General features: G+C 49.6%; 1 protein-coding gene across 7 annotated transcripts in view; it reads left to right on the plus strand.

Moving 5' to 3' along the window:
• MICALL2 (MICAL like 2) overlaps nt 1-23,568 on the plus strand; it is a 37,001-nt gene that overhangs the window by 7,987 nt on the left and 5,446 nt on the right. For 3 of the 7 annotated variants that reach the window (XM_030001572.2, XM_041120118.1, XM_030001576.2), the window contains 15 exons: nt 2,405-2,546; nt 5,016-5,176; nt 6,449-6,570; nt 6,939-7,610; nt 7,803-7,978; nt 8,814-8,889; nt 9,204-9,319; nt 9,843-9,992; nt 12,459-12,514; nt 13,022-13,145; nt 13,747-13,837; nt 14,213-14,286; nt 14,629-14,743; nt 15,728-15,774; nt 15,866-17,451. In XM_030001572.2, the coding sequence (XP_029857432.1) occupies nt 2,405-2,546; nt 5,016-5,176; nt 6,449-6,570; nt 6,939-7,610; nt 7,803-7,978; nt 8,814-8,889; nt 9,204-9,319; nt 9,843-9,992; nt 12,459-12,514; nt 13,022-13,145; nt 13,747-13,837; nt 14,213-14,286; nt 14,629-14,743; nt 15,728-15,774; nt 15,866-15,963 (2,220 nt within the window). In that variant the 3' untranslated portion in view covers nt 15,964-17,451. Of the gene's footprint in view, nt 1-1,673; nt 2,134-2,404; nt 2,547-5,015; nt 5,177-6,448; nt 6,571-6,938; nt 7,611-7,802; nt 7,979-8,813; nt 8,890-9,203; nt 9,320-9,842; nt 9,993-12,458; nt 12,515-13,021; nt 13,146-13,746; nt 13,838-14,212; nt 14,287-14,628; nt 14,744-15,727; nt 15,775-15,865; nt 17,452-19,991; nt 20,957-23,568 lie in introns of those variants that run through there. The other 4 variants (XR_005931402.1, XM_030001577.2, XM_030001573.2 and 1 more) reach the window with 4 other exon arrangements.

The following is a 23,568-nucleotide window of genomic DNA, read 5'->3' on the forward strand; positions in this document are numbered from 1 at the left end:
GAAGAGTTGCTCCCCTCCTTTGACACAGCCTGTGTTCCGCCCCTCCATCCATTTCTTAGTTTCTTTTATGTCCTTTATTTTGCTCTCCCTTATTCCACCTGCTGTAGGACGACTTGTCTGTGTTGCCCTTGCACTGGTGGTATCCTGCTGCCTTGGCTCTGCCATGAGTGGGGTTGACCCCTCCACCTCCCTGTGGGCTCCTGGGCTGGGCTCCCCCCCTTGGACTGCTCTCTGTTCTAGCTCCTATACTTTCTTGCTCTGACTGCCCTTGGGATACAAGTGGGTCTGATTTCTCCCAGCGCTATTCCTCTGCAATTGTTCGGATCCTCCTTGCTGCCTCACTGTTCACTAACTTCTTTTCAGGGGCTGTATTATTCAACTAAAAAAATCTTGTCTGGGCTGCAATTTGCCATATAAGGTCTTCTGCCGAGGAAGAATGTGTCACTTCTCAAGTGCCAAAAAACCCGACCCCAAACCCTAGAAAAATTTCAGTTGGTGGCTTTTTTTTCCCTAAAGAATTAAAAAAATAGATTAAGAGGAGAAAGGTTTCTAGAGGCCTTGGATCCAGTTCTTTCAGTGCTAATGGATGGTGGCATGGTGTAGCAGATACAGCAGTAGCCTGTGTCAGAGGAAAGTTTTGCCTGGCTGGCTCCGATGGCCTTGAGTGTATCACTTTGCCTCCTCTATGCAAAATGGGATCAGTGGCACTTACCTCCTTTGTAAAGCACTTGAAGCTGCACTGATGAAAAATGTTATGCAGAAATAATGCCTTGCTTCTTTAAAGGCCAGCCTGGGCAAGCAGGTAGAGGAGAAAGACAAATGGGCCATGTTAGGTGGTGATCTTGTTGGATCTCCAGGCAAGAGCAGCTCCCAGGAACACGAGGATGCTGTAGGCATAGGGGATGCTACATCCTAATGTTGCTGTCTGCGTTGCTCACCTGGTTCTGGCCAAACCAGTTGTGCGCATAGAGCATCCTCCTCTTTGTGGTCCAGGTGCGCCTGTTGCACTGGTCTCACCCGTGGCATGAGGTGGCATGACCTGCGTTCCCGCTAGACTGCACACCAAGAATGTCCAGCAAGAAAATTCCACTGGTCAGACCAGTTGTGCAGCCAGTGCAATGGGGAACACTCCAAAGAATATATTAAGTACCAGGTTATGAGACAGGCGAGTGCCAGGCTTGCTGGCAGCTGGGATGACACAGCCGGAGGTAACTGGCTGAAAGCGTTTTTAATGTCAGCTCAGTTACATTTTTACCAGGATACCCAATGGAACAAAATGGTAATTATCGTGCTGAAGAATAGTGGCTGTTTGTTTCTTCTAAGCAGGAATGGTTGGCTTGTACACCCACAGTGGTGTGTGTCTGTGCCAGAGGTCAGATGCGGAGGGGTTTAATATGTTCAAGTCTTTAACCCTTTCAGTGTGGGCTTCAGCAGTAGCTCTTGTCCCTCTGGTCTTGCAAGTGCTGTTTTCCTTTGCTGTGTTGGCATTTCGGAAGGGTTGCTCCAAATGGGGAGGGAAAGGATTTTTTTCCTATAAGCCAGGAAGGAAGAGGGCTGGAGAAAGTCCTTAGTGAAAGCCCTACACTGAGTTGAGCAAGGGTAAAGTTGCTTTATGGATGTTGCAATTTTTTTTTGTCCTCTAGTAAAGGCTCTTGTTCAGAGGCAAAAGAAAATGGCTTTTGCCTCCTTTATCTGACTTTGATCCTGCAGTTTCAAAGCAGAGGGCACCACAAAGAGCAATATTTGCCCCAAATACATGTCAGGCAGAGTGGAAATGGTTAAGCTGGAAGGGAGCTAAGTATCAGGAATTCTTAAGCATTATTCCTCTCTTCCCCCTCTCTAGTCTGGGAGAGAAAGCTCCCTCCTGCAGCCCAAGATTTCCTCTTTTTTCAGATGGGGAAGAGCAGGCAGTAGTAGGCAGGAAGCTTTAACATTTGCACAGCACTTGGAGATAGAAAGCTGCCTGCAAACACCTACCAGCGCACCGTTAATTGGGGAGCGCTCCAGGTTGGGCTGGAAGCCTGGAAGCGCAGTCTGCCAGCCTGGACTGACACATCCCCTTCTGCCAGGCGCTCTCCACAGCTGTGCATATGCAGATAGAGGCAGGCTGGAGGAAGAGCAGGGGAAGCCCAGGTGAGTTCCTGTGCAGTGAGCTACAGCCAGCTTGCCAGGCCAGATTTCTGGCTCCCTGCCTGAATTTTTCAACGTGGTGGCTGGAAGCCATGACTCCGTTGGTTCCTGTAACGGCCGTACGATGTAGGAGTTAAACTGGTGCAGCTGTTCCCCAGTAGAGTTACTATTCGAGGGGGGCTGTTTACAGTGGAGTTTCTTACTTCCGATGAGGAACAGCTCTGCTGCCTGGGCTGGACAAGACCCCCCTTTTTTTTTTTCCTTCCTTCTCTAGGCATTTCGAGTGGCGGAGGAGGAGCTGGGGATTCCAGCCTTGCTGGATGCAGAGGATATGGTTGCTCTGAGGGTACCAGACAGGCTGAGCATCCTCACCTATGTTTCCCAGTATTATAACTACTTCCATGGACGGTCTCCTAGTAAGTACCATATTCCCTGGAGGGGCGGGAAGGATCGGGGCTTATTTTTGTGCTTTCCTTTGCCTCCTAACAAGCTTGGAAAAGCAAAACAGACTGCACAGAGGCCTTTTGGTACCAAAACTTCAATAGGGGACTTGAACTCTTTACACACCAGCCTACAGTAGCACCAGTGCTTTTGGAAGGGCACAGGGCTGTGCATTGTCTTTAAAACTAGTGCCTTAAAATTTAAAATATAATCTAAAATTTCTTATGGTCCAGCCAGACAGGAGCACTGAAGGTTCCCCTCCATAGTCCCCAGCTTTCCTGTCTCAAGCACCTCCATCCCTGCTCCAGTCTTTGCCACACTGGAGGGTTGGTGAGAACACAGAGTCTTAACAAGGCTGAGCTTGTCTGTGAGGCTGTGCCAATGGAACAGCATCGATGGTGGGGCTTGTACAGCACAGCAGTACTGATTTAAGGAAGTAGAAGAAAATGACCCCCTTAACTGGCATAATTGTGATAGCAATTCTTTCAAACATGAAACAGGCCAAAGAGCTGCCAAGGCATTATGTTCACGTACTGGAGAGTTTATCTGGGCTCACAGGAACATTATTGTAAACTTGGTTTATATTTGGCTTTAAGCGCATACAAAATGAAATAAAACGATAAACCAATTTCACAGGTTCCTCCAGAGGAAACTTTAGAAAGTGGGACATGAATAACTTAACTAGTTAAGGTGAATCTAGATGGAGAAGACAGATATGTATTGAAAATGTCCTACATCTTGGAAAGAAAGCACAATTCACTCTTAGAACTGCCTTTAATATCTAAACTCTTCCCTCTTCTCCATCTCTTTACACATTTAAGCATGCTTTTTCTCTCCCTCCACAAGCTCTTCCCTTCTCCTTCTTCATTTTTTATTTCTTGTTTTAAAACCATTCTGATTGAAGTCAAACAAATTCCACTGTGTTTGTGCCAAGTGGTGGGAATCTGGGTCAGTTTGGGGTCTTTGTCCCCTCCCCTCCAGCATCTTGCCTACCACGTCATCAAGCACAGCACATTTTTATACTCTCCAGTGTCCCGCAAAATGTGCTGGTTGCATTCCTGTCGCTGGGGTGAAAGTGCATTTTCAGACAGAAAATGAGCCCAGTCAGGAGCGTGCCCTCTGACAACAAGCAAACTCCAAATACCTTTGTCCTGCCCTTCGAATGGGCTCCAGCAGGACCATGAAATAAGCAGGACACAGGAGGCCAGAGAGGGCAAGTGGCCAATATTTTATTGAGGTCAGGCATTTACTTGACCAAAGATGGGTGAAGCCACCCATCTTTGTGCTAGGCTTTGGGAATTCGATAAATGGCACAAGTGGGAAGTGAGGGGGCAGGCTGAGTCTAAACCATTTACTGGGTCAGCTGTCACCAGTCCACTGGTCGCTGTGGTAAAAGAGCCCTGGGTGTTTATTTGGATAGCTAGCTTTCTTGAGAGAAGGCTGCTGGGAACTGGGCTTCCTCTCTGCTCCATGCCCAGACTCTCTCTGTATTTACTGAGAAGGGTATAATCTCTTTTCAGACGGGTGGTCATTTAATTGGTCGCTCTTAAAGTGAAGCCGAGGCTCAAGTATCCCACAAGGAACACAGAGACATCTCATTCAGAATAGGCAGTCATGCAAAAATAACATCCCCTTGACACAGATGAGTGGTCTTGTCTGTAAAAAACTGTGCATGAAGCCTTATTTCCCAGGGAAGTCTCCCTGCACTTCCTAGGGCACGGGGCATCATTCCTTGCTTGACCAAAGTGTGCTGGAGATTCTCTTTTCTCCGCTTGGTGTGAGTTTCGAGGGTTTCTCTTTCATCTGCAAAGAAAACAGGATTGGGCATTTGCAGGCTTCTTGTGGCAAGTCTTGATTTCCACATCAGCACCACCATGGCACCTCCAAATCTTTGTTGTAGAATTACGCATTTTTAGTGGTCATTTTTGCGTTCAACAAGGCTGTTTGGTCCGTGAGAGTCCCAGCTGGGATGTGGGGTGGACGCCCACAGCAGTGAAGGTTCAGGGTGTGTAGGAAGTCGGAGCACAGCAACTTGAACGAAGCAAACTGTCCGTGCTTCAGTTCCTTAGCTGTAATACCTAACAGTAGTGCCTGTTTCAGTGGTGATTGATTCCAGCCAAACTGTCAGCCAGGTACAAACCCAAGGTCTTGTTCACACCATTGATGGATGGTGTTTTGTATTTTTCCACTTTTTCATTCCCCTCCTTGGAATTCCCTGAGAAGAAAAAAATCAGCAGTTTCAGCTGAATGTTGGTAAAATTCACTTGTTGCCTCTTGCCCTTCACTCCACTACAGAACTGCTCGTGAAGGAGGCCTGTGTCTCCTTCTATGCTTTGCATGTTATCCATCAGGCACCTCTGGATCTTCTTACATTGTAAATTACTCCTAAGCCCATGGGTTTTGCTTATGTTTCCTTAAAATCTTCCCTTCTTCCTTTCTTTCAGTTGGAGGCATGGCTGGAATCAAGCGTCCTTCCTCTGAACCTCAGGAGCAGCCTCTTGGGAAGAAAGCTGTTTCAGAGCCTCCTAAGCCAGTGCCACCAAAACTGCCTCCTGCTCACCCACCAGCCCGAGCTAAGCCAAAAGAAACATCCCCAGTCACCACGGTAAGAAATGTGTTTTGGGGTGTTTTTTACACCTTAAATCTGTTCACTGAGCTAGAATATTAGGCTAGTTCAAGGCTCCTAGTGGTAAGGACTTAGTCTCTAAATTTTCTGCTCGCTATTGGGGATTTAATCCAGAGGTCTGGTTACTGCACAGGTTCAGGTGGCAGTCATTGGAAAGCCATCAGTCAGCTGGGATTCATCTAGTGGTGAATAGGACATGGGTGTCTTAGGACACGGCTGTGCTGTTCCTAGATCTTGGGGGTGGAGATTTTTAACAAAATGTATTATTTTTGCTAGAAAACATTGATTAAATTCTTGCAAACAGTTTCAAAGCAGAGTAGGGATGAAAACAGCGTGGAAGAAGGGAAGCTCCTCTCTCGGAAGAGTAAGGCCCTTTCCCAGCAAATTCAAATCAGAGACCTTTGCACTTCAGTTTCCCACAGGCAGACAAAACACTCTGGTCCTTTGACTTTGTGGGAACAAGTCCCCCTTACTCTGTCCTCCCGAGGGCTGTTCCACTTCTGTCGTGGTTTAACCCCATCCAGCAACTAAGCACCACACAGCTCTCACTCATTCTTCCTGGTGGGATGGGGAGGAGAATTGAAAAAAAAAAGTAAAACTTGTGGGTTGAGATAAGAACAGTTTAATAACTACAGTAAGAATAAAATATAATAATAACAAAATGTAATAATAATATTAGTATTGAAAAAGAATATAACAAAAAAAAAAAGAGAGAGAGAAATAAAACCCAAGAAAAGACAAGTGATGCACAATGCAATTGCTCACCACCGCTGACCGATGCCCAAGCAGTGATCCACCCCTCCCAGCCAACTCCCCCCAGTTTACATACTGAGCATGACATTCTATGGTATGGAATATTCCTTTGGCTAGTTCAGGTCAGCTTTCCTGGCCATGCTCCCTCCCAGCTTCTTGTACACCTGCTTGCTGGCAGAGCATGGGAAACTGAAAAATCCTTGACTTAGGGTAAGCACTACTTAGCAACAACTAAAACATCAGTGTGTTATCAGCATTATTCTCACACTAAATCCAAAACACACTGTACCAGCTACTAAGAAGAAAATTAACTCTGTCCCAGCTGAAACCAGGACAAATTCGTATGAACAATGGGTTAGCAGGAGCAGGGATTTTCTGGATATCACTCCTCTGTCCTGGCCAACTGGCTGTGCATGCCGAACGCTCGCCTACCTGGGGGATTCATAGCTGTACGCAGGGCCATGGTGCTGCCTGCTCACCCACTGCTTCTCCCCACAGAAAAGGGTCCTGGCAGAGAGTGGGAATATCCCTAGCAGCAGTTGTGGGATCTGTAGGAACCATGTGCACCTGGTGCAGCGCTACTTGGTTGATGGGAAGCTCTATCACAGGAACTGCTTCAGGTACAGCTTTTCAAAGTGGGGGCACAGGCCTATGGGTCGCAGAGGGGCAGCCTGGTTCATTTGGGACTGGAGGGAGAGTGGTGTGGGACATATTTTTCAGAGTAGAGGCAACTTGGGCCTGCTCTTGACCTGTGCATAGGGGAAACTCTTTGCACAGATCTGTTTTCATCCACACCTTTCCTACTTCGGGCTGTGCTATCAGCAGCTTCTGTTTTGGTGCCCGAGGAGTGTGCACACGGGGTCTGCTGCACTGCCTGCTACCTTCACCCTCCCTGTGCTGACAGTGGAATTGTGCCTGCACTCTCAGCTGTGTGTCAATGGCCTCCCAGTGCTCTGGAGGGTGTTTTCTGAGACTTTTTTATCCACAGGTGCAGGCAGTGTTGGAACGTGCTTCTTCCTGGAAGCTACAAAGCTGGGCCCGAGCCCGGTACGTTCATCTGTACCAGCCACCAGCAGCCAGACAATGTCCAGATCTCTGGTCTCCGCAGCACCGGCAACAAACCTGAGAGTACCCCAGCCCCTATTGCTGCCAGGGCATTCCAGAAAGCAGCAGAACCCAAGAAACCGGAGCAGGTGTTGAAGAAACCCAGCCAGGAAGGCCTTGCTAATTCAACCAAGCCATCTGTTTCATCTTCTGGAAGCTCTGGCTTCAGAAGTGTAAATACTCCATGGTCCTGTTCAGCTGTAAATAAATCAGATGACTGCAAAGGTACCCCGTTGGGAAATAAAACAGATCACCATGAAGGTACCCCATCAGGGCCTTTTTGGACAACCTCCACAGCAAAAACACAGCAAGCCCGAGAAATTTTTTTGCGGTCATTAGAGTCCTCCAGCAATAAAACCTCTGACACTAAAACCCAAGTCACTACTTCTCATGGCCCTGGTAAAACTGCCTCTGCCAGAACAACTACTGAGGTCAGTCCAGTGAATGCTGAGAAGGATCAGGCACGTAACAATATTATACAGGCTCTGGCTGGATCAAACACCTCTCCAAACAGGCCAGGGGGACTCAGTTCCACTGGCTTGTCAGCGTTCAGCAGGTAAGTACTATTTCTCTTTCCCTTTTTTCTCACAAGATGATCCTTGGGATAACTTGGAAAAGTCCCTGCATCTTTCTTCCCTTTTCCCTGACTGCTTTTGTGGCTGAGATTTAAAGACATGTCTTTGGAACAGAGGCCAATAAAAAGGTCCGTCCTTTCAAAAAGACTCACTAAGTTGTTCTTTTTTTGCAGTGACAAGTTTTCTCCCACCAGTTCTCAGTGGCAGAGTCCAGCTCCAAAAGTACAGTCCAGCAAAACAGGGTACACAGCACTAAAACAGGAAAAGATTACAGACCCTCTGCCCAAGAGCCAGGCTGCCAGCAAACCTGTTGACCCTGTGCACAAGCCAGAGTCAAAAGGCATCAAAGGTGAGGATGACTGATTCACATACAGCTCTGCCTGGACACAGCATGCCAACTCTATGCCTTTTTCTTGGACCAGTACAATGAATGTGTCAGTAACTCCTATACTTTCTGTCCACATAAGGGTTTTCTGAGTTCTGGTGCTCAACACACCTCCATTTGTCCCTGTGCAATTGCTCCTTCTAGCATGGCGAGTTTTTCTTCTCTGAGGATCACCAAGTATTTGAAGTTGTACTAGCTGTCATCAAACATTGGGATCATGGTGGATTTCAGAGGCTTAGGCAGACTTTCCCAGGATGATTTTGTGATTGCAGCTGGGGCTCACCCAGCCTCCTTGTCTGTTTTGAACTGAGCTTCCACCGTGGTGACTGAGCAGTGGGCCAAGGGATCCTGTTCTGGGGTTCCCAGTGTTGCAACCACTTCTAGATGGCCTGTCTTTTTTTGGGGGCCAGAAGCAGTATCTGTCTGCAGTTTGCTGTGAGCTTGTGCGGTTTTTGTCTCTCCGCCTTCCTGCCCCATCCTTTGGTCTCTGAGATCTGAGCTGTTTGTGTTATATTGCTGTTGGACGTGCCTGTTCATTTACACTGCGGCTCTGTTTCTGTAGCTGCGTAGGTTTTAAAGCATTTGAACTGAGAGGGGCAAAATGCCATCAAAGTTATTTACTACCTATTGTATGTGAATCTGTCCATGTTAAACTTGTTGAACTGGTGCTAGTTTGCTGTAATAACATCATAGTATCTACCTAGTGCATGGCTTATCTCCTAAGATTCTCCTGTGACTCAAATCTGGCTTGTTTCTTTTTATTGGATCTGATACTATCTTGCTGTGTTCCTTTCTCTAGGAAGCGTGAATGTTGGTGAAGACAAGTCTGAGTGCCCAGCAGAGTGTAGATCTCGGCTGAAGCCTGTAGCCAACAAGTAAGTGTCTTGGAGCCAGTGGCTCTCCATGACAAGTGAATGGGGATGTCCGTGCTTGCACCTCTGTTGCTGCAGATCTGTGTGTGCATAGGAGGGAAGAGCTCCTGTGTTTTAATGCTTCTGTTTTCAGCAATTTGATGGAAAAGGCAAAGGCTTTCATTTCTGGGGAGGGAAAGCATATTTCAAATCGCTGGACTCTGATTAGAAAAGTGTGACCATCCCAGCTGGAGGTCCAGCCCAGGATGTCCAGAACTCTTCTTGTGGACCATTCTGCAAGAGGGATGGTTTCCTACCTTTGTCTTTCTTCTTTGCAGAGACCAAGGTGGTTCTAAGAAACCTACTGATAACTCCCAGGTGGGAACAGGGAGCCCAGCACACAAGGAGACAAAGCCAAGTCCCTTAGTTGTCCCATCAGGAAAGCAGGACTCTGGTATGAAGGATATAAGCTTTGCCTTCTTTTTGCTAGTCGGGCAGGGGACAGGCATTAGTGCTGCAAGGCACATGTAAGGAACATGTTGGTGGAGACTGTGCCTTGCTGTCAGGGATTTTTGCTCTTTGCACCTGCTTTGGCCCTGTGGTGCCTTTATTTGGAGAGCTGTCCTTCCCCAAGGAGAGGGACTTGGTCCTCACAGGGTGCCCTTCTTCTGCAAGACAGCTAGCAAGATTTCGCTTACTCTGTCTTGCATGAATGTGTAATGGTGAGAAATCTTGGTGATGGTTCCCAACTGTTTATTCTTCTCCTCCACCCTTCTCTTGTACTCTGGCCTTGTAATTGGTGGTTTCTCCCTGTTTGCTTTGGGCTTGTGCCCCTTGCTATCATCAAAAGAGGAGAACTAGGACTAGAAATGAAGGTGGCTAGTGGTGAGTGCCAGAGATGCTGGGCAGTAAAGGGATTTTTATGAGATGAGGGTTGAAATTTCTTACCCCAAACCTGTCTGTGCTTCTTAATCCAGCTTCATCTGGTGGATTCATGAAGAAGAAGTTGATCCCCAGCTCAGATCCTGTCAGGAGCTGTCAGAATTCAAAGCAAGGCTGGGAAGACCCTGGGGGTTCTGCCAAGAAGGAGGAAGAAGGCAACCAGTTGAAGAAAAGCACTACCACATGTAAGGTCTCTTCTGCCTGCTTAAAAGCACTCTCTCCTCTGCACTGTCAGGGAACAGCCTGAGTGGTCAGTATGGGAGATGCATCCCTGAGTTTTCTGTGGCTAAGCCTGTGGCTGTTCTCATGGGGGAAAAATCTGTGTCATTAATTTTTATTAGCCAGCTTGGCCTAAGCAGGAACCAGCCAGGCCAGAGAATTCGGTGGGAAGGGAAGAAATTAAAACAGGGATTTGTCAAGGTCACTGCCCTGTCATTCTTTAGACTCAAGGCTATGAAGAGGACCATCTCCTAATTTGGGGAATGGGGATCTAGTTGATGTCTCTGTTCCTTTCCAGTTGAATGGCTTTGGGAAATGAAAGGAATGCAGAGAACTGTCAGCCAGGGACTCCAGCTGGCGGGACCCACGCCAAGGCTGCTGCTTCTTGGACTTTCAAAGATGTCCTGACCAGTTCTGACCAGTTTGTCCCTACCCTTAATCCAGTTTCTAAATCCAGTTTCCATCTTTCTAAAGCTTAATGATTGCTGTTGGGGGGTGCCTGCTATGGGAAACTTTCCCAGCAGTCTCCCCTCATTTTTCACGTGTGTGCAAGTCTGTCATCTGAAAGGCTGTTCTCTTGCTGCTGTCACTTGGCAGCCTGTGGATTAAGGACAGACTTGTTGCTCCTCTGTATAGGTCTTTACCTCAGCACTCAGAAAGCTGCTGTGAATGGTCAGCAACCCTTCCTGCCCTTAATCCTGTGTGTGTTGTGTGGGGCTGTAGATGGTGAGCATTTCTGTAGATCATTTGTTTTCTTTGGCGTAGGTAGTGTTTTCTATTGAGAAAGGAGGCTCCAGGGTTTTCTTGCCAACTGTCCTATTCCAGTTTGCAGGCAAGCAGCCAACCCATCCTGTGTCTGTCAAGACAGAACTTGAGGATATCAGGGGATATCAGACCCTGAGCTGGTCAGGAGAGTGTCATTTTACTAGCTGTTCCCCTCCAGTGACCTTGGTCTTCTCATGATCAGTGGTGCAGCTTTCTGCCTTGGCTGGAGGTGCTGCAGAAATCACTCAGAAGGAGCCTGGAGATGCAGGGCTGTGCTGGGAGAGGGAGGTGTTGCTCAGGCAGTAGCAGCAGACTGCTTGTGGCAGGCCTGATCCCTCTTGGAGGAACCTTTAAGAGAAGTGTGAGTCACAGGTACTGTACAGGGCAGCAAACCAGTAGCATCCAGAGGGAAGAGTACCCTGACAGAGGCCAGCAGTGCAGGCACAACGCAGCTGATTGCCACATCCAGCATCTTCTCCTTTTGCACTCTTCCTAGAAAACGCAATAGAGCAAGGGCTGTGCAATTGGAGACCTGTCCTTGAGCTCTTCCTTGAGTCAGCACCAATTGCCAGAGATTCTCATGAGGCTCCCCTAGTGTGTCTTTCCTGTCTTTCTCCTTGTGTGTGCTGAGCCTGCACCACTGCTGCCTGTCTTATAGACATGCTCTTTTGATACTAGAGTTTTCCTTCCTTATCACATCATCCACGTACGCCTCTGTTCTCTCTCTGTGGTAATTATCCAGCCCAGCCCCTCGGGTATCCGAATACCTCACACTCTTCTGTAGTTATCCTTGCAGGACAGTTGGGCAGAGGAAGCTGAGGCACAGTGGAACAAATACACATTGCTTAAGGATTGATTTTAATAGGTGTCCAGGGCCTAAATAATGCTGTGTAGTGGGGCACAAGGGACTTCTCACTTAGGAAGTGTTTTGTGGAAGGAATTGAACCTTAGTTTCCTGAGACCTATGCTAAGGTCCCCTAGACCATCTTTGTTTCATCAGTATTTACTGATATTTCTTTGTACAAGAGCACTAGAGGGGCATTTTTAAGTATATCTTGGTGTTTCCTGCAACAGTAACCCAGTATTTTTGTTCTGCCCTCTGGAAGCTTAATAAGGGGTGGCTTTTGCCACAATAAATATCTTTTGAGTTTTAACAAGATAATGAATGAATGTGGAAGTCAATATTCTCGGATGCAAGGTCCCAAGTTTAGGCATTGGAACAGGCTGCCCAGGGAAGTGGTTGAGTCACCATCCCTGGAGGTATTCAAAAAGCGTGTAGACAAGGCACTTCAGGACATAGTTTAGTGGACATCGTTGATGGTTGGACTCAATCTTTAAGGTCTTTTCCAACCTAAATGATTCTATGATTCTATGATTCTGTAAGTCACACCTGAGTTAGGTGACTGCCTATGCCCTGGGGACGAAAGCAGCACTCTGTGACCAGAGGGTATCTGAGTGTCCAGCCATGAGGAGTAAAGCAGGCTGTGCTGTTTGCTGCGGACACATCTCTCACCTTATCAGGCGTGCCGATGCATGTGTGTCATCAGTGCCCTCTGTTGGGTGGCAGGGACCTGTTGTGCTCTCTGGTGGTGTAGGCACTGTCCCACACCACAAAATTATTTAAAGTTTGTTGTGGCATTCTTTGTTTTTTTTTTTCTCCCTTCTAGTTAAACCCTCTGTTCCAAAAAGCACCCAGAGCCCTGAAGCAGTGTCCCCAACCAAGGTATGGCTGGAAACCAGGTATAAGGGGAACAGCCTGGGGTTGTTGGGTATCCTGCTGGAGTGCTTGCCAAGACATATCTCAGTTTGTTTTATTGGGAGGGTTTATTTGAATTCCCAGGGAAAGGGTGAAAGGTTCTGGGGCAGAGACAAGATAGAGAGACTGCCAGTTATCTCCCATGCAGGGGGACAATAGAAGCTGGAATAAGACAAAGCCAAACAAAATTCTGGTAGACATTGCGTCCCCCAACAAAGAAGGGAGAATGTCTGTGGATTGACAAGTGTGAGTAGATGTTATCACTCACAGCAAATGTATCACAGCACTGTAACATTGCAGTGGCCACTGCTCTGTTAGGAGCAGGCAGCTCTGCATCTCTGCTGACTTGGCCCTTCCAGGACGTGGCTCTGCAGTTGGGCTCCTTATGTCATTTCCCATCTCTATTGGGGCTGTGACCTCAGCAGGCAGTCTGAGGGCACTGAGCTGTATTTGGTCCTATGTTTGTTTTCCTAGCTGCACCCGGACTACCTCCCTGAGGAGGAAATCCAGGAGAAGGTGTGTGATATCGAGAAGCAGCTGGATGAGCTGGAATTGAAAGGAGTGGATCTGGAGAAGCAGCTGCGTGGCTGTGAAGGAGGTAAAGGAGACCAGGGGCCAGCTCTGCTATGGTGGGGAGGTGTGAGGCTCATGTCCTTCCCCTGGGCATTCTTCGCTCCATTTCTAGGAGCTCATGCTACATGTGAGACACCAGGTTGCCAAAGTTACCTGGTATAGCAAGATAAAGCCTTGGGAATTTTGAACTCTCTCTGGCTATTTCCTAACCTATTGGTTGAGCAAGGTCTTGTGTGTATTTGGCTGAGGATCAGGGATTTTGGGGAGTGGAAGGCTGCTATTGAGCTGGCTTTTGGATCCCAAGCCAGACTGGCTGTCATGGCTGGCTCCAGTTTCGCAGGGCTTAGTGGGTTCATTCAGAATGGCAGAGTTGAGCTGGCCACATGGAAGATGAGCTGGGTGCCATGTATCAGAGTATCTGTGAGCAGCTTCCCTGAATCTGTAGGGAGTGATCTGCATCCTTTCCCTTGTACCCAGGAGTACCAAAGATGAGCTGTTTTCACTTCAGGTTGCCTGTGGCTTATATAAGTTATCCTAGGCTCTCCCTCAAGTGATTGCGTGTTTGAGCCAGGGTGACTGAACTGATGCATCTTCTAAAGGAGTCTTGCACTTTGTCTCTTTTGCAGATGAGTCTGAGGATGCCCTCATGGTGGATTGGTTCAAACTGATCCATGAGAAGCAGCTGCTGCTCAGACAGGAATCAGAGCTGATGTACAAGTAAGTACAACCAGAAATTCACCTGTCTGCTTGTGCACTTCACCTGTGAGCAGTAAGCAGTAAAGGAGAGGAAGTGTGGCAGCCCCCCCAAAATAATGTGCCAATTGGTGGGATGAGGAGGGCTTGAGGATATCTCTGGGAGAAATGCCAGCATCCTGATGTGTTAGCTGATGGGCCTTTGAGCACTGATTAGCACCCAGGGTCTGTGATGAGTTTGTGGGGAGGGAGACCTTACAAATATGATGAAGATTTCCCTCGACCCACCTGTACCCAGGTGGTCAGCAATGCAGAGATGAGGCATAAGCACAATATGAGAAAGGTCCAGACCTGGGGCATGGAGGGGCAGTAACTCATCACTTCTGTGGTTCCTTCCAGGATGAAACAGCAGAAGCTGGAGGAGCAGCAGTGGAACATTGAGATGGAGCTGAGACACCTCATGAGCAAGCCAGGTAGGGACCGGCTGCACTGAGAGTCCTGCTGGTCCCTGGCTGTGTGGAGCACTCCACTCTGCATGTCAGACCTGGGATGTCCTTCAGATCTGAATGACACTGCCAGGGATTGCAGTTTCACTGCGGGGTGTCTCCTGACTGCGCTGTCAAGCTGTCGGGTGCAGGCTCTGTAATATCCAACCCACCTGTGCTTTCTGAGGGGATGTAAGATGTGCCCCAGAGCATTAGGATAATAAAATTTGGGCCTGTGAGAGGGACTTGCTGGAGCAGGGTAGAGGCAGGAGTCACAACGGGGAGGTACTTGCCTGTAGCTGTGACATGGGCTTCCCTTGTCTTGTGCAGAGGAACTGAAGTCACCCATGGAGAAGAAGCGAGAGAAGGAGCTGCTGGAGTCATACCTAAACACGGTCAATGATCGGAATAGTATTGTGGAGTGCCTGGATGAGGACAGACTCAGGTGAGGGCCCTCAGATGGTGGGAGATGAACCAACAGCAGGGATGATTTCCATCATACTTCCTCTGCTGCCCAGGCTGTAGGGGTCGATGAATGGTGGTAATCCAGACTTCTGCTCCATGAGAGGTGGGTGGTGACCTGTCACCAACCAGCTTGTCCTAAATGCTGCTGCCATTGATTCCTTGGCAGCTGTTAGAAACTGAGATGAGGACCGCAGCCGTGTTCAGTGCTCTCAAGCTAATGCTGCTCTGAGGACAAGGGCTGTGAAAATGTAGAAGGCAGGGGGAAGAGAGGGAGAGGCTGGAGATGGCAAGGATGGAGGCAGCATGGGAGCTGCAGGAGGACTCTGGGAACAAGAAGCCAGGAATGTGTTCGTCTGCTGCAGCAAGTGAAGGAACAACTGTAGCTGAGAGTTGGATCCTCCCCAAGTTCAAAGGAAGACTGCTGTGTTAAGTAGCTGGATTTGTGCCTCCTGTTGCTGTGAGCAGCCTCCATTTCTTGACCTAAGGGAGCTGACTCCAGTTCAAGGATTCTAGCAATGCCCAGGCTTTTGGCTCTGGTCTTGCCCAGGCCCGAGGAGACAGCAGCATGTTTGTCCCTGATTACGATGAGAGCACCTCTGCATCACCCCAGGCTCCTGGTGTCTCAACCTTTACTCATCTCCAGTGTGGTGTTGTCTCACAACTCAGTGAACTCAATGATTCATAGGCCAGCTGGGGGAAGGGCCTCCCTGTTGCAGTGCTGGACTGCCATGTTCTGGAAATCCCCGCACAGGCCCTTGCTTTCAAGGGAGCCAGCTGCAATTTGCTAGTTTCTAGGACTCCTCTAGCTGTTTTGTTTGGGTTTTTTTCCTGCACCCTTCTCAGAGCATGCTATGGAAGTTGGTCATTTCTGACTGGGGGAATAACAGTAGTCTTTGCATGGTTTTCAGTGTCTACCATGTTATGAAACAGCAAAATTTTCTAATGCCATGTGGTTCCATTACAGAGAGCAAGAGGAGGACCAGATGTTGGCAGACATGATCCAGAGGTTGGGTAAGGGCCCTTCCTACTCTTATGAAGCTGCACTGGGTGGCACTGGGGCTGTGGGTCTCAACCTGCTCTGTGTCTGCTCCCTCTCCTGCAGATGGATCTCTTGAGAGCCAGGAGCCAGAGAAGAAGAAGAACAAGTTCCGCTTGTCCAAAATATGGAAGCAGAAAAATAAGAGTAAGGCTCAGGAGTGATGTTCCTTTGCCCAGGGGCCCAGAGAGGGCTATCAAAGGTATGTTCCTTCCTCACTGCTGCTTTCTTGGAGTCATGCAGGACTGTGATGAGGCTCCTTTGCTCCCTGACATGAAGACTGCAGGTTTGCGGACCAAAGGGACAGTGTGAATCCCCTCTGGCCCTGGTATGGGGCCCAAGGATACTTTTCGCAGAAGATGGACTTTTAAGACTGTTTTCCTTCTTTGGATCTAGCTCAGTGCTGGCTTCAGCCTCATTGACAGCTCAGGAGGGCAGAGCTCAATTTGCCCATCCACTGCTCGGGTCATTCCAGTCCTGAATGCAGGACCATGGCACTGCCTGTTGCCCCACGGTGCCCCACTCACGTCAGCCAGGGCTGCACCAAGGACGCTGCACTGGTCTGCGAAAGGGCCGTTCACCCTCCATTCCTCCTTCTCTGCATGTGCTGTGGCTCTTTGGCCGGGATCAGAGATGCAGAGAGGGAGGTGCTATGGGACAAGAGAGATCGAGGGTCTCCCCGTTATTACACCAATGCAAACTGGAGCTGCAGGCCCCACAGCTGGAGTGAGGCAGGGAGCAGAACCACCTCTGTATCTATGGGGTGGGATGTCCTAGACCCAGAGCGGTTTCAGCAATAGTGCTCTATTTCCAGACCTCCTTTTGGGAGTTGCTGTAGGCTGTTTTCTCAAAGCCATGAGGGTTGCTCACTGCTTCATTCCCTCTATGGGGGAGATTTGTAGCTTCCTTATTTCTCTGGCTGCACAGCGAAGCAGGGTTTTCATTGTCTGTGGCCGATCCTGCTGAAAATGAACAGAAGTCTTCTTTTAACAACTCGGTGCTAACTGGGAGCAGAAGGGAATTAATGGGTTTGCCTCACCCATGAGTCTTCTGCATGGGACCAACATTTCAATTCCTGAGGCTCCGTCCCCGGACAGCCAGCGCCCTCAAGGGGTGCTGCGGTTCATCTTGGTGAGACCAGGAGAGTAAGAGCAGGTCCTGGGCTGTCGGCAGCGAGTCTTTCGACTCTTCCCTCGGTCCAGTGACTGCAGCCAGACACTTGCCCTGTGTGGCAGCATCCTCTCTTCCCAGTCAACCTGGGGAGCAGGAATGGAGACAGACAGGGAAAGATCAGATTAATTCATGATGCCTCTAGCTCTGGTATGTGTGGACTTCCCTCCTCCCTCCAAGCCAGGTACTTTGAGGTGTCTCTGGGTCCTGTTCTCCAGCAGGGCCTCGGATTTTGCACGGAGGAGGTTTGCTGCCCGCTGTGCCCTGTGGCGAAGCAGAGGCGATGCGTCCCTTACCCACGAGGTGGCAGTGGGACTCTCTGTCCCAAGCAGCCCGCCCCGGGCACCGCAGGGGTGTGCTGGGTGAGGTACCGAGTGCCCGAGGGGGTTCCTGGTACCCACAGTGTGTGCCATGTGCGTACATGTGGTGGGGCACCCTGTACCTGCCTACCCTTTTTTCCAATAAAGAATTGCTGGAGCAAATCTCGGAGTCCCAGTGCGAGTTTGGATGTGGGTTACTGGGTGTGGGCTGCCCGGGTCACTGTGAGCAGTGACGATCCCTCTTCGGAGCTGTGAGTGGTAGCGGGAGCTTGGCGTACCTGTGATGGAGAGGCTCCCCTGCCCAGAGCTCGCAGACCAGCTGCAGGTCCTGGGAGAGCAGCAGTGCCAAGGGGTTTCTCAGTGATTTTGTTTACATGACAAACTGCCCCTGGCTTTCAGGTAAGTGTATTTTCCCCCTTGCTGCTTTAGCATCACACACATCCCCAAGCCTTGGAGACCCCAGCCTAGCCAGCAGTCTGGGGGAGATGTGAGGCAGAGCTTGTTCTGCAGTAGTTGTATGTGGCATTGGTGACCCAGATGGCTGAACCGCAATTTCATCAGGTAAAACGCTGATGGAAGCGCTGTCGCCACACTCTGCTCCGTGTTGGCCCATGCTCGCCCAGAGGGGAAGACGAGCTGTTTTTGGGAGACATGCTGACCACGGGGGCTGGTGTGCTGTGCCTTGCCATCCAGGTCTGCTTGTCAGGAAGCTCTTTCTTTCCTGGGGATGTGTGTAAACATGCGGGGAGGAAGGAGGGTCCTTCTTCCAGACTTGGGCTTTAGCAGCAAATCCCCAGAATTAAACCTGCCTGTGTGGGTTGCCAGCTGAGAGGGAGGGAGCTGAAACCACCTCTGCCGAAGGAGAGAAATACCATTGCTAATAAGTGGGTCCCCCTCCTACAGCTATCCCAGGCTGTTATTATTGCTGGGCTTTCATCTTTTCAGGCTCAGATTCTCCAACCTCGAGAAGTTTAGGCTGTATGTATTTGGGGGTGGCAGCATTGTCCAAACTCATCCAATCCTTCCCTCTCCAGGAGGCACAGCACGGTTTTTAACCTTTGCACACCTTGAAAGCAGGCAGGAGATGTGTTTATGCAGGAACGTGATCACAAGATGCTTAAGCAACAACCCCGGGGGCCCTGCAGTGGCAATGCGTGCGTGGTTTGACCTGCTGTAGGGTTTGCTTTAGAGAGAAGGCCAACTGCTGCCAGAAAGCAGGCACTCGTTACACCTGCTAGATACGTGCTTACCTGCCTGCAAGATGAGGTTTTGAAGGGAAAACTCTGCTGCTTCTCCCATCTGGAGTCTGTTGGAGATGATAACCGTGGTCTAGGGGATATGAAGCTCACCTGGAAATGCTGTGTGGGTTTAAAAGGTTTACATGGTCTCTAGGTAGAGAAATATTGAGAATGAGTGGAGACAGGGCCCCAGCCTTCCTCGCCATGCCACCGGCAACGGGAGGTTATGCACTGGTGTGAGGCTGACTTCAAGACTGACTTCAGTTATTTTCTACACCAAAGATGAGCGGATAAATAGTGGAGTAGCGATCCAAATGCATCCTGCCCAGAGACCCAAACTCTTTTCTGTACTGATGGAGCGCTGTCTGGTTGTGGCCAGGGTCTACTAGTACCAAGCCCCGTACAGCCTGCCGCAGCCCCACAGCTCCTGCACACCCAGACAACTGCTGATTGTGAACATGAGGACAACCCAGCTTGTTCCTCCTTCCTCTACCTTGAATTTGGGACTCAAAGGATTTGCATTTCCACCACTTTCCTAATCCAAGGCTTCAAATGAGCCCTAGATGAACTAAGCCGTTGGCTAAGGTGGAGAAAGGGAATGGCTTTTTTCCAGCCGGCTGCTTTCAGCTGAGCCGATTCCCCCGCCTGACCCCCACTTGCTCTCCCGGTGCAAGCAGCTTTGCTCACCCTGTGGAAGTGCTCCAGGAGGCAAAGAGGGAGGATTTGGCCTTGGGACTGAGTGGGGAGGGAGGTGTTGGGAAACCAGCCCTCGGCTGCCCGTCCATAGCGGTCACCCTTGAGTAATTAGTCAATCCAGGCACCCTCCTGTAACCGAACAGGAATCGAATTCCTCTCCGTTCTCTGCGGGAAAGGACTGTTTGTGCTCCGCTCCAGCCCCATCAGATGCCGAGCCCCAAGGTCAGGCTAGCAGGGGGTTGACTGATATGTTGCTGTGCGCATGTGGGTGTCTGCATTTCGGTGATGACTGAGAGCTTAATTACTCTTCTAGGTCAGCTGCTCCACTTCCAAAATGGTTTTAAGGGGGCTGAGCTTCCTGCTCATTTCCTGATGGCCTCCAGTTGGGTTCGTGGCCTCGCCAGCTCCTGGATACCGGGAATGCTGCCACTGCTTTCTTTGTAGCTAAGAGGAGCAGGGGGGGGGCTGTACAGGGCCTGGGGGCTGCACCCCTGAGCCTCTGCCATTTAGGAGGCTTTTGGGGGTTCTTCTGCGGGCTTGGGGTGACGGGGAGGCTGCTGTCTGCTCCAGCACTTCAAGACTTGCAGATGAAGCTGTGATTAGGCAGTGTGTGTATGTCTCTCTCTTCTGCCGTTTTCTTTAATTACAATCTCGGAGGTAATTTCTGACGCATCATTAACAGTTCTGAGTAAACAAGGGGAATTCTCCAAATTATTCGCCATGAGCACAAAGGGAAATTGGCTTTCATCATCTCCCTCTTCATCCAAGGAAGAAGCTGATCTGCAGTAGGCACGGGGAGGAAGGGAGCATCGTGGCTGCCCTCGGATGCCTCGAGTCAACTTCAGATGGAGCAGCAACCCATCCAGTTTATCCAGCTGAGAGGCCAGCTCTGCCTGCAGCTTTTTGTCCCTACTGCTGAGCTAAGTGGTTGGGGCTTGTCACGGTCGCGACTGTAAATGCAAAGCGCCTCTTGCCTATGAGAGCTTTGGGTGCCGCTTTTGAGTGTTCACCTCCCGTTTCCAGCTGGATGAAATGGTACCCAGGCTGCTCAGGAGACAGGACAGACCAAAAGCATCCTCAGGGCTGTGACTCGGCATTGAAGGTGATGCCCCAGTCCTCGGCTGTTGGGGTGAAGGGTGATGCCTGAGGCCAGCATGGGGTTGCGAAGGGAAGGAAGGAGCGCTGATATGGAGGTACTTGGGGCCTGCGAAACTAGGTTTGGTCCGAAGCAAGAACTCGGAGGGATGCTGGTGTGCCCTGTGAAAGCAGCAAATATGCCTGGCAGCTGGGGTGAGAGGAGGTGGCTGGAGAGGACCCCTTTGCTGGGAGTCCATGGGAGGGCATTCCAGCCTCGTGCAGGGCTCGAGGGAAAGGGGCTTCGTTAGAGGGGTGGCACACGGAGCTCAGACGAAGCAGTTGCATCCGTTGGAGCACCCACACCCCCCCCCACCCCGTGCACGCCACTGACAGCCCCTTCACCCGCACTCCGGCACAGTGGCAAAGCGTCTGCGGCAGCAACCGAGGGAGCGAAGGTTATTTATATTCATGTTGCAGCTCTGCCAGCCGTGACTCTGTTATCTGCCATGCATGAATATTATTTGAATACAGAGTTTGTCGTGACTATTCTTCCGCGTGAAACGAGGGATTTGCTGTGGGATGGGAGCCCTCCCTCCGGCTGTCAGTCAGGAGGGGTTTCCTTTTCCTGTCTCGTTGGAAGCTGCGTCCCCAGCAAGGTGAGACAGTGGACACTTTTTCTCTTGTTAATATCCATGTCTAATCTCCTCTCAGAGGGGCCCTTTGTCCTAGACTGTAGCCAAGATGAGTAATTCAGGGATAGATGAGACGCTATAATTGGTTTGTGACAAATTAAAACATTTTTCCTTCGGAGCTGAGAGCAGGACTGTGGTCTGGAGCTGTCAAGCGTCACAGGGGAGGGCGATTTTTGGAGTAAGCGCATTGCAAATTGGCTCCAGATATGCCTTGGAGTCTGAAATTAAACTCCAGCTGGTGACTCTTCTCAGCTGGGGTTTTATTTTAGGGGGGGGACAAAGGGAACATGTGCAGGGAGGGACAGCCTGATCGATAAAGAGAACGTGACTTTTTTTTGCATCGTGCAGTGAGCTGGGGACTGGAGTGAGCCGTGGTGGGGATGCTGGGGAGCACCCAGAAGCGTGATGAGAGTGAGCGGGCCAGGAGCTGGAGCCCACCATTGCCTACCTTTCCTCCACGCTGCTATCAATGGTTCTTCCATCACATCCCAGCAAGGAAGGACCATGATGGAAAGTTGCAGCTCACACCATCTCTTCCCTTGGTCATGAGTGAGTGCCAGGTACAGAACCTCCGCAGGAGCTGCAGGCTGGTCCTTGCCCTGTAATACTTGTTTTCCTGGGCTCCACCTTGCGATGGAGATGGATGGAGAACGAAGGAGTGCATGAACAGCAGGCTGGGGAAGGATGTGGGTCTGTAAAGGAGGTTTAAGAGTCAAGAGGAGTCACCATGTGGGCTGGTTTGTGTGTAAGAGGCAGTGGCGAAGGAAGCTCTGAGGTGGGAAGAGTGGACAAAGTCCAGAGGACAGGGGTGTTGGGGCTGGGCCTTGCCAAACTGGTGGGGTGGAGACCACAGGCAGGTTCGATATGGGAATGGGTCAGGTGAGTGAAAACGAGGCCTTGAATTGTTTGCGTCAAGATTTTGTATCTGATACTGAAGAAAAAGGAGGCCCAAGGAAGGGGTGCCATGAGTTTTCCAGGGGTGCTGTATCTGAAAGGGAAGGAGACAGTCTGGAAGAGAAACTTGTAGGTATCAAAACAGGGAAAGCACAAAGGCTGCCAGCGAGGTGGAAGCGTTCAGACCCTGGAGGTGTTGGGTGAGGAAAGGAGGAGGAGATCTGGGCATCTCCTAAATATGAAGAGTATAACTAGCAAGCCACGGTGGCAGGGTGATGGTGACGGGGAGTTGGAGGACTTGGGAGGAAAGATCACAGGATCTAGTTTAGCAATGGAAAGTGCATAGATGCAGCAAATCCTGAAAGGCAGGATCAGATGGTGAGCTGTGACTGGTGTCACTGGCATTAAGACGTTAGCTAATCCGGTTTAAGGGGATAAGCCCAAGAGAAACTGTGGAGACCTAAATTGGAGCTTGTCACTCTCCTGTGGAAAGCAGAAGCGTGGAGGAGGAGGATTTGCTGAAAGAGCCCCTGGATGGTTGGTCAGAAACAGAGGGCAGCTGGAGGAGGGCTGTGAAGATGAAGGGTCAGGAGGTATCGGGTGGGAAGGAATGACAGGAGTCACCGAAAGCTGCACGGGGTAGAGAAACCATTCACTGGGGCAAGGAGAGGCCATGGGACAGCCTCTGTGAGGGGTGGCCAGGGCAGAAGATGATCTAGGGGGTGTGGGAGGGGAATGGGTGGGAGAAATCAGGGAAAACCTGCTTAAACAGAGATGCCTGTGACTTAGTGCAGCGAAGGGTGTGCCATATTTCAGAGTTCACACTCAATTTTACCGTCTTTTCTTACTGCAAGTGTGATGTCGTTGCAATAGAATAGCAAAAGGATAGATCAAGTCCAATTGTCTTGCTGATGAGGGTAAAATAAATACTTAGCTGCATAGTTTTTATCAATAATGCAGGATATATTTCAAAAAGGAGACAGGGGAGGCACTGAGAGTTTGTAACTAGAAATTACAAGGTCTGGAAGAAATCACTGGTCTAGTTGCAGTCCATATGTAACTTCCCCTGTTAGAGTTTGTCCAGGAGCCTTCTGGGCTGCACAATCTCTCTTTTAATAGCTGACCTATAGCCCATCCTATTGGTGAAACTGGTAAGGTAGCAGTGAATCTACAGAAACCCAGTGATTATGGTCTGGGAAGCTTATATGATGCATATCAAAGCCAGTATGTGAATTGCGTAAGTGTGATGTAGGTCTGGCACTAAAGTGATAAGAGTCATATCAAGGGAATAACTTAATTAACTGGTCTTGATCAAAGAACTATATGAATTCAATAGCCCAGTTTTCAGCACTAAATGATGAAGTTTAGAAAAACTGTACTTGACGCAATTATCAATTTTCCTGTCCGAGGAGCTTTGAAGTGGCATTAAGAAGGGACAGTCTGTTGTTCCATTTAGGACAACTTTCTCCCTCTCTCCAGTGATCAGGAGGCAGAGGGGCTCCCTCTCCTTTTCAAGTGCTCATTTGAAATGGTCTGAAGCATAATAAACACTGGATGCCAAGGGGAACGGTATCTCGGCTTTCACAAGTTAATTGTTTCAGATGGTGTAAATCAGGACAAAGAGCTGTCCTTTCCCTGCCAGCCAGGAAAAAATTATTAATTTCCCTACAGCTTTCATTTTG

The sequence above is a fragment of the Aquila chrysaetos genome, chromosome 25, assembly GCF_900496995.4.
Source record: "Aquila chrysaetos chrysaetos chromosome 25, bAquChr1.4, whole genome shotgun sequence".
Taxonomy (NCBI): Eukaryota; Metazoa; Chordata; class Aves; order Accipitriformes; family Accipitridae; genus Aquila; species Aquila chrysaetos.